Raw genomic sequence first — 15,433 nt, forward strand, 5'->3', positions numbered from 1 at the left:
CCAAATCGGCAATTTTTGTAATAGAATACACAGGTTTGAGTAACGGAGTGGGCTGGAAAAACCCAGCCCCCCCCCCCCCACTCTATAGTGTTGTATGATTAATTTGTACAATAAATTCAGCAACAGTAATTATTTTAAAGTTAGGTTAACATTTATATTTACAAAATTAATAATTCGTGTAAAATATTCAAACTTAATAAACAACATTAGTATTAACAAAATAATAATAAATACAAATACATATTGGTTAAACTCTCGTTAATATTAAGCTTGCTTTGCAGTAGTGTATTATTTTTTGTCTTCAGTTGTTTGTATACGTTATATCCAGTATGCTTTATTGATAAAGCAAGAAGTGAGTTCAGAAGTTGGAAAACAAATGCGCCAAACAAATGTAATACAACTGGAGATCCAGCTGAATTACTGTTTTAAGAGACACCACACCCGAACCCCAGCGTTACAGTGTGGGGGATACGCGGACGCCGGTGTAGGCCTGAAACGAAATATTTCTCACAATTCCCGGATTCAAAGCGCATCCAAAGCTGCAAATAAATCGCCTCATTTCAACACAGTGTTAATGTTTGTATGTGTGCTAGTAAATGTACATGCAATGTATTATAGCAACTGAAAATGGATGTGTTTGAGTGGAGTTTTTGTTTAATAACCGATTTTACCAAATAATAGCAAAACCGAAACCGAAACCGAAACCCACACACACTGAACATTTTATAATCGATATATAATCCTGTAGATGGCGGTGCGCACAGAAGCCCAGCTCAAGCACAGGCTAAACGACCTGTCTTTAAATGCCACGGGGTCGTTGGCTTGGAGCAACGCGTCAGATCAGCATCATCTTTACAAGACTAGCAGGAAGTAATTAGACAGCAATCGGGTTTCAGAAGCAGTTGACAAGAGGTGCCCAGTGAAAACGGGAAAAGCAAAACCGCGGACAGCAATCCTTTGGATCTGGGAAGGATTGTAAAGAAAATCGCGAGGTTGACGAACCATTTTGCGGGGCTCTGTCTGAGGTGGGTGATCTGAGAGCGATCTCGGTTTGGGACGCTTCTTCTTGCCGAGCGGAGCACAGTTAGTTATTTCGGTGCGATTCTGGAAAACGCTGGTGGGTGCACAGCAGCGGTAACACTTACCGATAGCAATGCTTCAAGTCTGCTGTGTTTTACATGACAACCTGCCTTCTGTATGTATTTCTCTGTTAATTTATACACGCTGACATTTTTAATAACTTGTAGAAAAGTGCGGACTGATTTCGCGAGTTCCGGTTCATTCAGTTGAAATGGTCTGTCTGGTGTTTTGTTGCTGACAGCCCTGTGAAGTCAAGCCGGAGATTCCGGGATCAGATTATAAAATCTAAGCTTGCTGTTTTTGTGTTTTGATGCTGTCCAGCTTTGATAACACTGTACATGTCTGACTCAGCCTAGTCGGGGTCGAGGTTTGATATCTTGGTACTGACCTGGCCTGGCCTGGGCTCCGACGCCAACACCGTTCATCAGCGCATTATTTCATTTATAGGCTATTCAATTAACTCTGCGTTAGACGAGTAATATTTGATCTACCTTATGAAGAGGTTGACTATTTATTTATTTATTTATTTATTTGTCTTTTATTGGCGCTTTATATTTTTGTGATCGTGGACACATCTGTATGGCGGAGATGTGATAGGTGTTACAGAAACGTGGTTGTCTGAGAGTGATGGGGACGAATATAATATCTGTGGGTATACACTGTATAGGAAAGACAGGCAGGACAGAAGAGGAGGAGGGGTAGCGCTACACATAAGAAACAGTCTTGAAGCCCAGGTGTTAAACCTGGACAAAGAAAATAAAACCGAATCAATATGGTTCAGAATAACGGACAAAAATTAAAAGGGCATAATAATAGGCGCATGCTATAGACCGCCAGATTCAGACGGTGAGCACAATAATCTATTATACAATGACATTAGAAATGTGTGTAGCAAAGGAGAAGACATACTAATGGGGGATTTCAACTTCCCCCAAATAGAATGGGAAAACCCGGTGGGTAGCACGAAGGATGAAATAGAAATGGTGGAAATGACAAATGACTGCTTCCTAACACAATTTGTCAAGGCACCGACTAGAGGGGAGGCATGCCTTGATTTAGTCTTTTCAAATAAGGAAGATAGAATAACTAAAATAGAGCTCAGAGAACCACTGGCAAACTCAGACCACAACATGGTCTCATTTGAAGTGTTTTTTAAAACCCCAAAAGTAATGACTAAAACTAAGGTTTACAATTTTAGAAAAGCAAACTATGAAGGTATGAAACAGAGACTAACAGAAGTAGATTGGAGTAAAATAGAGAAAACACCCACAGAAGAAGGATGGTTGTTCTTCAAAAATGTAGTACTAGAGGCGCAAAACAATTACATCCCTAAAGTAGACAAATCTAAATGTAAAACTAAATTGCCAAAATGGTTTAATAGATCAATTAAAAAAAATATTCAGCGAAAAAAGGCACTTTACAGAGCATTAAAAAAGGACCAAAAAGAAAGTACACAGAAAGAGTACACGGAACTGCAAACGCAAGTCAAAAAGGAAGTTAGAAAGGCCAAGAGAGAAATAGAAATGAACATTGCTAAGGGGGCTAAAACCAATTCCAAAATGTTTTTCCAATATTACAACAGCAAGAGAACATTCAAAGAGGAGATTAAATGTCTAAGAGATACAAATGGCAAAATCGTAGATGAAGAAAAAAAAATAGCAAATATATTAAATGATTACTTTTCACAAGTTTTTACAAAGGAAGATACTGACAACATGCCCCACATGTCATCCAGTTCCTATCCAGTTTTAAATAACTTTAGCATAACTGAGGCAGAAGTGTTAAAGGGACTAGGAGCTCTTAAAATAAACAAATCCCCTGGGCTGGATGAGATCCTCCCAATAGTACTCAAAGAAATGAAAGAAGTAATTTACAAACCGCTAACCAAGATCATGCAGCAGTCTCTTGACACAGGGGTGGTACCGACAGACTGGAAAATTGCAAACGTAATACCGATCCACAAAAAGGGAAACAAAACTGAACCAGGTAACTACAGACCAGTAAGCCTGACTTCTATTATATGCAAACTTATGGAAACTATAATAAGATCCAAAATGGAAAATTACCTATATGGTAACAGGGTCCTGGGAGACAGTCAACATGGTTTTAGGAAAGGGAGATTGTGTCTAACTAACTTGCTTGATTTTTTTGAGGATGCAACATCGATAATGGATAATTGCAAAGCATATGACATGGTTTATTTAGATTTCCAGAAAGCTTTTGACAAAGTCCCGCACAAAAGATTAATTCTCAAACTGAACGCAGTTGGGATTCAAGGAAACACATGTACATGGATTAGGGAGTGGTTAACATGTAGAAAACAGAAAGTACTGATTAGAGGAAAAACCTCAGAATGGAGTGTGGTAACCAGTGGTGTACCACAGGGATCAGTATTAGGTCCTCTGCTATTCCTAATCTACATTAATGATTTAGATTCTGGTATAGTAAGCAAACTTGTTAAATTTGCAGACGACACAAAAGTAGGAGGAGTGGCAAACACTGTTGCAGCAGCAAAGGTCATTCAAAATGATCTAGACAAGATTCAGAACTGGGCAGACACATGGCAAATGACATTTAATAGAGAAAAGTGTAAGGTACTGCACGCAGGAAATAAAAATGTACATTATAAATATCATATGGGAGATACTGAAATTGGAGAAGGAATCTATGAAAAAGACCTAGGAGTTTTTGTTGACTCAGAAATGTCTTCATCTAGACAATGTGGGGAAGCTATAAAAAAGGCTAACAAGATGCTCGGATACATTGTGAAAAGTGTTGAATTTAAATCAAGGGAAGTAATGTTAAAACTGTACAATGCACTAGTAAGACCTCATCTTGAATATTGTGTGCAGTTCTGGTCACCTCGCTATAAAAAAGATATTGCTGCTCTAGAAAGAGTGCAAAGAAGAGCGACCAGAATTATTCCCGGGCTTAAAAGGCATGTCATATACAGACAGGCCAAAAGAATTGAATCTGTTCAGTCTTGAACAAAGAAGACTACGTGGCGACCTAATTCAAGCATTCAAAATTCTAAAAGGTATTGACAGTGTCGACCCAAGGGACTTTTTCAGCCTGAAAAAAGAAACAAGGACCAGGGGTCACAAATGGAGATTAGACAAAGGGGCATTCAGAACAGAAAATAGGAGGCACTTTTTTACACAGAGAATTATGAGGGTCTGGAATCAACTCCCCAGTAATGTTGCTGAAGCTGACACCCTGGGATCCTTCAAGAAGCTGCTTGATGAGATTTTGGGATCAATAAGCTACTAACAACCAAACGAGCAAGATGGGCCGAATGGCCTCCTCTCGTTTGTAAACTTTCTTATGTTCTTATGTTCTAAATATGTTTAAACGTGGTAAAGTAATCTCTTAAAACACTTGCACAGAAACACATTGTGATTGTGAACATATATATATATATATATATATATATATATATATATCTATATCTATATATATAGATAGATAGATAGATAGATAGATAGATAGATGTATATCATATGTGACAGGCTTAGGTATAAACACGTTTCTGGTCCGATATCAACTTGTTTTAGTGGTAAATGTTTTAAAATATATATAAAAATTTTCCCCGATTGACTAGAATTTAGTTATCAAATACACATGCTTATGTTGACGAGCATTTTGAGAGCAAAATAATCCATTGCTAACTCCCCACCAGATTACCTTGCCTTTCAGTTTCACACAGGTTCAAGCAGGACACACGCTGTTTTTGTTCACTGTAACAGTGGTTCTAAACCCCTCTCCCTCTCCCTCCTGCAGGAGAGTTATTTTGTTTCTGATTGGTAGAGCCATGGCTACAGGGGGTGGTGAGGACCCCTTCAAGCCCAGCCCGAACAAGGACAGTAAACCACCGCACCCCCCGGTGACAGGTAAGCCTGCCTCTGTTTATAAACTTTAGGAAATGATTGAGTGCAGTGACATGTGTTCTTGCTCGCTGTGCAGCCACTAGCAGGGCTTTCGTTTGGGGTAGAACCGGGTGGAAATAACACTCCTATTGCAGAGCAGTTTACCCACTCCGAGCTTTTACTACCAGCTTGATTAGCCGCAGCGTGTAGGTAAAAAGCTCTTTTTAAACTCGAACAAAACCAGGAATGGATCATACTGCTGTGCAGTGGGAGTCTTATTTCCAACCCTGTAAAGTAAGGCTGTTCTGAACCCCATAACCTGATTCCCAGCCATGGGGAGCTGGAGAAAGGCTGGCTACCTCAAGCAGCCTCTTCTTGAGTAGTTGGCTGAATAAAATGACTGTGTTTGTGCTGCGGGTGTCACTTTTCCTTTGAGCGTTACTGGATGTGTGTTTTTCAGTCCAGTTTCGTATCAGACAGCTACACTCTGAACTTGTTTTATTGATGATATCTTCAGTGCTGTTATTGGTGCTGTGTGTGCCTCTAAATATACCACATATCTTGCTGAGGCAAAGCTGCGAGGTTAGATTCCAGCCCCATCAGATCTAAAGGATTCACAAGGTTAGCTCACAGTGAATCATTCCTCGCAGCACTGAGCTGCTTGTGGTTTGTAAAGCCTGCTCTGTACTGTGTGGCCTTTGTTTTTCTTGCTTATGTTGTTGACAGAGTATAATTACTGTGTGTGACACACATGAGCCTTTTGAGGGCAAAATAACACAAACTACAAAACCTAAATTTCAATCGCGTGAATTCATAAATTTCAATGACGTGAATTCATAATGAATTGAATTACAGTTACAGTTGATCCCAGCTTCATGTTAGATGGCCAGTGATTGTGACTGGTTTCGTTAGCCTCGCTGATCCCGGCAGTGATCTCCGGTAGCTGCTTTGTGAAACACTCAAGTGTGGGGGTGTGCCCTCTCTGCCCTTCACACGCACCCCGCCTGCATTGCCCACAAAAACCACAACAAGCCAGTGTTTTCATTGAATTATTTTCGTTCACATTTTGTATGATTTGACTACGAAAAGTACATAACAGTAAAAACAAACAAAAAAAACCTGTTAAATTTAATATTTGTGAAATATTTTAGTCTGCTGATTCAGAGGACTACTGTATATACAGGAAAATGAAAGGTTTACACACAGGATATGGAACATTGACAATCTGGAGAACAAGAACTAAACCTGCAGCATTATGTGTGTTAGTATGTTGGGTGTAGCGTGTCTCATATCCCCTGTCTGAAAATAAATTGCCAAATAAAGACACAAGTCTATGTGTTTAACAAATAATCTGTCGCGCGAAGACTATTATATAGCATGTCGCCTCATACAGTTTGCGCTCTGTGATAATAATCCTCTTAATAAACGACCCCACATGTGACCTATTTAGTTGTAAATGTGTGTTTATGTTAATGCAGGGGTAGAGAGAAGCCTTCCATTGCATAGAAGTTTGATCCATTCCTGGTTTCACTATGAGTTCAATAATACACACACCTGAGCTTGTAAAATACACACTTTGCCTAATCAGGCTCAGAGTGAAACCTGGAATGGCCAAAACTGCTGTGCAATTGGTATCCCATTATTTGGCATTGTTTGTTGTTCCAGCCTGTCTCTCGCATGCCATTTTAAGAGACTGGAAGCAAGCCCCACAGCAGAGCTGGGGTTATTGCTGTTCAGTGTCTTTGTATGAGTCATTATCATGGTTTCGATGAGTGTTTACTGAGTCGCTTTGTTTAACAAAGCTGTATGGAAGTCTGCCACTTGTTTACTGTGCACGGTATCATGACCCCATTAGTCTGATTCACCATCTGAGGGCTCTTCAGGTTCCAGGTTCAGCGAATCTGTTGAATGTTGACAAGCTGGCTGCTGATTTCAGTCACATGAAGATCGGTTGACTGATTTCAGTCACGCGAAGACAGCCTGGCTGCTGATTTCAGTCACGCGAAGACAGCCTGGCTGCTGATTTCAATCACGCGAAGGCGGCCTGGCTGCTGATTTCAATCACGCGAAGGCGGCCTGGCTGCTGATTTCAATCACGCGAAGGCGGCCTGGCTGCTGATTTCAATCACGCGAAGGCGGCCTGGCTGCTGATTTCAATCACGCGAAGGCGGCCTGGCTTGCTGTCACTCAGACATTTCTGTGTGGAAATCTTATTTAGCTCTTTACTGTGGAGTTCACTGGATCGTATGTTTTTCATTTGATCTCACATTGACTCCCTTTTAAAAACCAAGGTATTTAACAAACAGCAATGCCATTAGTTTTTATTTAACTCATTAACTGCCATTTTTCTTTTTTGAGGACCGGCTACTAATGTTTGGAGCATTTTTAACTGGCATCTATCTACCTGTTCATTTTCTCTCTAAATATATTGTTATGGTAACTTACGTTAAGTTTGTGAACCTCAAAGGTTAAGTCTGAATGTAACTGTTAATTCTACAATTATAGCCCTTCAGGTGCTTTTATGACGCCTGACTGATACATTTCTTGATGTTTTCCTCCCCACAGTGATGATAAATCTGCATTAATTACACTATGTAACACAATTTTTGTTCCTGGGTAGCAAGTGTTATTTCCTAATTGCTTATGCCTCAAAAGTATAGAAAATGGCTATTATTCCCCACAAACTTTGCTTTTGTGACCAGGACAGGTAAATTTCAAAATATCACTATTTCCAATGAGAGAACTATACAGTACAGTATAATCAGATTACAGTATAATCGTAAATCTTGAAAAACTACTTGCTTCTAAATCTTTTGTAGTCATTTTTGTATTAGTTTAGTATAAATACATGTTAATTTGGATTCATATGTTGTTTTTTTCTGACTTTATGTGAACGAAAAGACACAAAAGCTCCCGTTTTCTCATTGGAAATAGTGATATTTTGAAATGTACCTGTCCTGGTCACAAAAGCAAAGTTTGTGGGGAATAATAGCCATTTTCTATACTTTTGAGGCATAAGCAATTAAGAAATAACACTTGCTACCCAGGAAATAAAAAAAAAATATATATATATATATATTGTTACACGGTGTTATGTGTTGATCTTCATAGCCGGCATGGAATTTCACTGCTGTGATTAGGACCCAGCACTTTGTAGCCAAAAACAAAGGATTAACAATATATATTGATTTAGAATGTATCAAATTACATAAATACAGCTTGTGTTTGGATTTTTTCAAAGAAAGTTCATGTGGTACTTTCTGGGTTAAGACACTAGTGTTGTTTGTTTGTTGTGTGGTGCTGGACCTGCGACAGACGGAACTAGTTGCAGATTGTGTGTGTGTGGAGTTCCTGTATTCGCATTTCTGTTTTTAACTGTGCAGTTTCTGTTTACAATAACTGAGGGATCTGCTGTAGGGTATGGAGTCTGACATCACTGTCTCCTGGCTAGTGCGCTGTGAAAGGTGGCTGGCTGCTGCTTCTGTCCAATCATATCACTTTAAGGGAGTGGCTAATAATGTTGCTATGTGGTAACCAGGGGGATGGAATGAATGTCTCCTGACAACAGTGGAACCCCCTTCACAGCTTCCTGTCTGGCCCTTGCTGTAGAACCCCCTATTCTAATGATGTCATTCCATGATGTCATGGGGATTTCATTTCAAGTCTTCATTGGAGACAGATTCAAGGCTTGTTTTTTTTTTTTTTTTTTTTTTTCAAGCTTGCTTGCTCACCTTGAAAGATTTTGAAGGCATTTCAGTGAACGTATTGTTTGATTGTGTGCTTATTCACAGTTGACATTTGAATTGCACACCTAAGAAGCGATGACGATTGTAAAAGGGTTGCTATTGACTTTGAATGATTTGAGAAGGGCTACTTCTATACCCTTCCTTGTGTTATAGGGACCTCCAGTGGTGGTTCTTGGCATATCATTTGATTTATATAAAAAAAAAAAAAAAAAAAAAAAAAAAAACGATGCAATACTGTATTTGCTGAGTCTGATTTACCATTCAAACTGAGACCGCTAAAGAAACAGCTGCTTCTCCAGTAAGAAAAGCAGCACTCATCACAACCCTAAGCAGCAGCTTCTTCACTTGTTTCACATTGAACAGCAAATGAGTCCGGCCAGCAGTGATGCCCCTCGCCTGATTGCCCGTGCCTGCTTTCAGCGGAGAGCCTGGCCCTGATAACTGTTTCGTGCAGCGCTGTTTCTGAACATCCCTTTTCAAGGCTGTGTTGTCTTTTCCCAACAAGAGTGTGAGATGTACTGTTGAAACTTGCAGAATAAACCCTTCACCATCAGTTTTTCTGATCTAGTGAGACCGCTCTGTACTGATGAGCTGACAGATAGAACTGCTTTTTAACAAGTATGTGTGATATTGTGGCCCCAGTTAAAACTGGAATGGTCTCTTCCATGCAAACTGCACCCAGTTGCCTGTACAACAAGGGAATGTTGCAAAGTACAGTGTGGATGGGGGGGTGCTGCTGAATTCACATTCCCTGTGAGATTTAGAAACAGTATCTATTGAAGTACAATGAAGCTCTGAGGACAGCCAGGCGTTTCTATTTCTAGAATCTTATTGATAATAAAAATAACTCGGGGGTAACTCAAACCCGTCGTCGGCTGCACTTCCTTATAAAGCCTCTCCCAGTAAGTGTGAAGAATTTCTTAACTATTTTCAAAACAAAGTTATTAATAGTAGGGATCTAATTGCTGGGGGTGGTTCTTATTTGAAGACTGATTTGGCTCCGGTATGGAATTGTTTTCTTTTGATTAAGGATTTGAATGGTTAGTGATGCAGATGAAGTGCCTCTTGTTTCTTAGATCAAATTCCAACTCGATTCCTTTAAGATGCCTTTAGTTATCTGTGTAACAATGCTCTTACTTTAATAAAGAGACCTCCGTCAACCAAAATACTTCCAGCTGCCTTCCAAACTGCTTTGTTTAGCCTCAAAATCTACTTGGATCGCACTGTTTTGAGTTGTATTAGACCCATTGAACTTGCCATTCTTAGCCAAGGCTCTTGAAGTAGCAGTCAAACAACTCGAAAGATTTCTGGATAATGGCAATCGTTTTGAAAAGTTTCAGTTGTGGTTTTGATCTGCTCACAGTGCAGAGACTGCCCTTGTCAGAGTGGTGAGTGACTTGCTGACGAGTGTGGCTATAACTCTGTATCAGTTTTGGTTGTTTTAGACGTCAGTGCTTAGTTGGTACTGTGGTTCGTTTTAATTGATCTTCTTGAAAGCTGGACTGGCCAGACTGGAGCTGTGCTAAACTGGGCTAGGTTGTATGTAATGAAAAGACAGTACTTTGTTTCTTTAGAGGAGTTTGTGTCAGGGTTATTTGTTGTTATTGTGGTGTCCCCCAGGACTGATAAGTGAATTCATGCTTTCGTTTCATCTAGACTTGACTACTGCAGTGCTTCATTTGCTGGGCTTCCCCGTCATGCTGTATCCTGTTTGCAGCTTGTTCAGAACGAACAGGTTCATTTAACTCCTGTGCTGGCCTCACTGCACTGGCTTCCACTGCACTTTAGAATTGCCATGTGCAGCACTGAATGGCTTGGCACTGTCCACTATAAACCTGCTTCCATTTTAAGGTCAGATAACGCCGGCCTTTTGTGCCTCCCAAAGGTAAAATTGAAAAAGAGGATTAAGTCATACTGCTCCCAGACTGTGGATCTCATTGACCTTTCTGTTAGTGATGCTGCTTCCGTCAAGATTGAAGACTTCCTTTTTAGGGGTGGGGTTAGAGTACTCTCAACAATTACTCGAGCATTAATTTATTACTGGAGTACTCGAAAATTGGTTAATAATATAACTTCAAGAATGTAAGTTCAATTTATTGCCGCAACCCCGTCACAGTTCAGGTCGGCAATACTCTCGTTTGTCGTTTGTTTTTCATGATTCGTGAGGTGCCTTCATTTTATCTGTATTGTTCCATGGAGGGAACCGTACCACTAGTTTCGGTAATGTGGGGGTGTATGTATGTGAGTCGTGGTTGGGTGCAGACCATGTCAATAGAGCACCTCTCCCCACCCCCCGTGAGAGTAGTGGTCCGCTCTCTTCTCTCTGTGAAGTGAGCGAGTTTTTAGGATGGAGACAGGAGGAAGGATTTATTGTTTTTGTGGTGTGGTCCTGACCCAAACACGGACCTTGTTTAGTTAATAAAGTAGTTTTGTTAGTCCCTGAATCCCGTCTCCTTCTCCTGCTTTGAACGTCAAGGCTAGGGGTCGTTACAATGTTTTATTCACGTGTGCCACGTTAACACAGCAGGCTGCTGCAGCGAACGACCCACACACGCAAGAGAGACGCATGTTACTTTCGTTTAAAATTAAAAACTACTTTCGTTTTGCAGTGTTGTGCACATATACCTGTTTACACGCTATTTTCTTAATGTTTATTTTGTTTTTCGTTTTTCGAAGTAGTGCTTTTATATGTGGCAAGTTAAATAACCCCTTTCGTGTTTGTGTTAATTACGGTGTTTCAGCTGTGCAGGTGTTTATGATGTGCTTGAATAAAACCTTTGAGTTCTTGTATCTTTGTCTTTCATTTTAATATTGGCGTTTAAAATGTACCGCTGTAATGACTGCTGTCGGCAGTTTGTATCCGCGCCTGTTCTGCTGTTAACCTGTGGTAATTATGGCGGATATATGGAATAATATTGTCTGGCATTAGGTTCGAGTACTCGAGCACTAAATCACTCGAAACATCCCTACTCCTTTTATAGTTTAGACTTTAACGTGACTTTCAACTAGCATTGTTTTGATCTTTTTATCATCTTATTTTTATAATGTGTTTTATTATCATTCTTAGTAAGTTCCTGTTTTCTTATTGTTGTTTTTTTTTTTTTTTTTTTTTTTTTACTATTTATTGATATAATAACTTATTGTGAGTTGTACTACTTCTTTATTGCATACTTTCTGTTCTAACATATGTGAAGCGCTTTGTGATACTGTGGTGTGAAAGGCGCTATATAACTATACATTGAAATTGTATGTATTTTTCTTTATGGTATTTGTTTCTCTAACAGATTTAAATCCTGATGCAGTGCAGTGTGTCATTTTAACCCCCTACAATAATGTGGCCCCTCTGTGTCTGAATGCATGTGGTTTTCTTGAGATATTGGGACTCATGAGCCCCCCGGGTACTCCATCCATTCCTGATTTGATTGCTTGTGTTCCCTGCAGAGGAGCACGTGGTGGAGGAGACGGAGGGGGTTTTCAACAGCTACGTCTTCTACCGATACCACCAGGAGAGAGAGCAGGAGGGCAATGACCTGCCCAGGGACCCCGAGATCATGGCTCTGCGCCCCAACGGTGCCAGGTACTGCGCCAAGCCTTTCTCGGTGTCGCAGTGAGTTGTGATTCACATACCCATGTCGCTGGATGACGAGCGGGCATAGTGGAGGAGACTGTACGCTTCTGGGTTGCTTGTCCGATTGGGAACAAGCTTGCTGTTTTTGAGGGTGTGTTCAGAATCACTGCTGGTTTGCAATTTGTTGCATGAAGTTATTTAATAGGTTGGAGTGATCTTTCTCTATAGACCTCCGATCCTATCAGTGGAGGTATCATAATCCTTCATTAGATTCCCTGTGAGCAAACCAGACGATGAATGTTCCGGTTCTAATGGCGTCTCCCTCTCTCTGCAGCACCACAGCCCGGGTTGGGCAGCAGCTGGCTCTTATTGGCGATGACATCAACAGCCGCTATGACCTGAACTTTACCAACATGCTTTCTCAGCTGGCGCTCACCCAAGAGAACGCCTATGACTACTTCTGCAAAATAGCCAACAGGTAAAGCAAACCAGGAGCAGGTTCACCTGGAGCACTGCTCCCTGTGGAAACCCAGCGTGCCAAAGCACACAGACCCTCCCGCTGACTAACTGACGCCTGTCAGACAGCACTAACCTCTCCGAACGTTTCTCCAGGTCTGTGTGGTTCAGATCCCTCAGATAAAAAACCTGGAAGTGGTAACTCTTTAAGAGTAAGCCTCGTTGAAAAGTATGTGAATAACGAGCGAAGCTGATCTGTCCCTGAGAATGTGTAAACGAATCACTTGGTCGGGTGTGTGTATCTAATGTTTGCCTCTGTTCTCTCCCTCTGCCTGCCTGGTTTGTCTCTCTTGTCTGTGCTAACACTTCACTGCTCTAGCAGGGATACTCTTGCAGGTAAATAATCGCTGCAAGTTTAATAGACTTTCTTTTAACTTGAAAAGGACGGAGGTGAGGGTGGGGGGGGACCCGATGGATTTCTCTTGTTTTTTCTGACTTCAATTTCTATGCTAAATTCCACTTGCATGTCAACTTAAGTCTCTTTAAACCCTATCTTGGTGTTGTGCATTGTTACATGGATGGAAATAAGACTCCTATTGCATAGCAGTTTCACCCATTCCAGGTTTTACTAAGAGCTTGATTAGCCCCAGTGTATAGATAACAAGCTCAGGTGTGTCTTACTGTTAAACTCCTAGCGAAACCATTGATGCATCAAACTGCTATGCAATGGGAGGTCTGTACTGTCCTGTTTGTTTTCCCTCAAGCCATACCCGCTCTCACTATGTGTGTGTGTGTATGCTCTTTCCCCAGCCTGTTCGACTCTGGGATTAACTGGGGCCGGGTGATCGCTCTCCTCAGCTTCGGCTACAGGATGGCACTGCATGTCTTCCAGCAGGGCATGCGAGGGTTCCTGAGCCGCATCGCCCGCTTCATCGCCGACTTCGTCTTGCGCAACCGCATCGCGCAGTGGATCGCGCAGCAGGGCGGCTGGGTGAGTGAGCGGGGCAGGGGAGGACTCCAGCACAAGCACACTCGCTGTACCTCTAGGATACAGCGCGTCCCAGCTGGTAACTACTGCACTTGGAAACTCGGATAAAGAGCGCCACATGTCTTTTTACTGATTGTTAATCTATTTATCTAATATTAGTTACTTTTTGGAAAAAATAAACAAGCTCATCTCGTTGCCTTTTCTCCGCTGTACATCTGTATTGGTGGTGTTTAGTTTTACAGTTCAGTTCAGTTCAGTTTCCGTAAACGTGAACGTGATTTGTATTTTCAGTCAGCATGACCGCCGTCAAACCAAAAACAACGGCTTAGGGCAGTCCTTAAAGACATAACTGCTAGTGTCCTTGGAGACATGGAAGCCCTGGACACAGCTCTCATTGCATGCGTGTGCACAATCAGAAAGAACTGGCTTGAGTACAGAGCTTAATAAAGTCATACCAGAGATCCCAACAGGTACATAAACAGCTGCTTCTTCAGTAACCTACTTCTGATGCACTACAACAAGGACTGTTTACAAACAAAAGGTTTGAAATAGTTTGACTGAATGTACGCTTTGAAGAACTCAGATTGCCTGCGGACGAAAAATACTGCAGTGTAATTGATGCATGTGTATCTACAAAATACCTGTGTATATTACAGCATGTGAAATCATTTCTCTAACAGTGTTTTATATGCATTATAATTATTTTCCATCTAAAGCTTTCTGTTCTCTTTTTTAAAGACTTTTTTAAAATTAAGTAATAAGTAAGGACGTTCGATTGGTTTTCTGAAGAAACGAGTAACACGGCACTTAAAAAAATTACGTACCCAACACTGGACATGTGAATGTACAGTAAGAGTCTCTCGTTCTTCCTCTGCTGCAGGTGGCTGCTCTGGACCTGGACAACGTCTATCTGAACTACATGCTAGTGCTGGTGGCCGTGGGGCTGGCGAGCCTGTTCATAGTGAGACGCTTCTTCAATTCGTGATGGGACTCCAGCCACATGCTGGCCACCACGAGCCAGAGAGCCAGCACCTCCACCAGGGGCAGTACCACCTCAAGGAGGCGTGGGGGGAAGAGAGAGAGAACATTTGCAGGGACTGTACCACTGGGGTGGGAGGAGATGATGGACAAAACACTACCTGGAGGATATTATAAAAATATATAAATATTTAAATGAACTGAAAAATCATGTTCAGGGAAAAAATCACAGTTTTGTGCACAGCTTTTAATAAAAACATTTTAGATCCCCCCCCCCCCCCTTTCTGTTAAAACCCTTTTGCAAGCATGGCTGGTGCTCTCAGCGGCTAACACTTTTTTTTGATCAGTGCTGTTTGGAAGTTCTCTGACTGACCAGTGTGGTGGAGCTGTGCTCAGTCACGCCCCCGGATTGAGAGGGGAGGGACGAGACGATCGAGTGCTCAGGATTCCTCAGGAACGTCACAGCAGTCTTCCAGCTGACCTTCCAGCTGACCATCCAGCTGAAAAATGTTTAGGTGAATGGCAGGACTCTCCAGAAACACCCTTGTTGATGTCATTACTGCTGCTAGGGCTGTCCGTTTTCGTTGTCTTGGACTAGTTTTTGAATTTCATGTCTTTTTTTTTTTCTTGCACAATAATGACATAGTGAGACGTTGATTTGCCTCGACACTCCCTTGGCGTTAGTTGTAAGTTGCTTTGCTGTCGTACCTCCCTTCTTGGACCCTCAAACTGTAGTCATTCCTATGCAAGG

The 15,433-nt window shown here is 41.4% G+C and overlaps 1 protein-coding gene across 1 annotated transcript; it reads left to right on the forward strand.

The window, feature by feature from the left end:
* The first annotated feature begins 854 nt into the window (after positions 1-854).
* Positions 855-14,952, forward strand: LOC121299910 (bcl-2 homologous antagonist/killer-like). The gene is made up of 6 exons (XM_041228137.1): positions 855-1,025; positions 4,861-4,970; positions 12,134-12,269; positions 12,595-12,738; positions 13,527-13,707; positions 14,585-14,952. The coding sequence occupies exons 2-6, from the start codon at positions 4,892-4,894 to the stop codon at positions 14,687-14,689; spliced, it is 645 nt and encodes a 214-aa protein (XP_041084071.1). The 5' UTR covers positions 855-1,025; positions 4,861-4,891; the 3' UTR covers positions 14,690-14,952.
* The last annotated feature ends 481 nt before the right edge of the window (positions 14,953-15,433 follow it).

This window comes from Polyodon spathula, chromosome 25 (assembly GCF_017654505.1).
Source record: "Polyodon spathula isolate WHYD16114869_AA chromosome 25, ASM1765450v1, whole genome shotgun sequence".
Lineage (NCBI taxonomy): Eukaryota > Metazoa > Chordata > Actinopteri > Acipenseriformes > Polyodontidae > Polyodon > Polyodon spathula.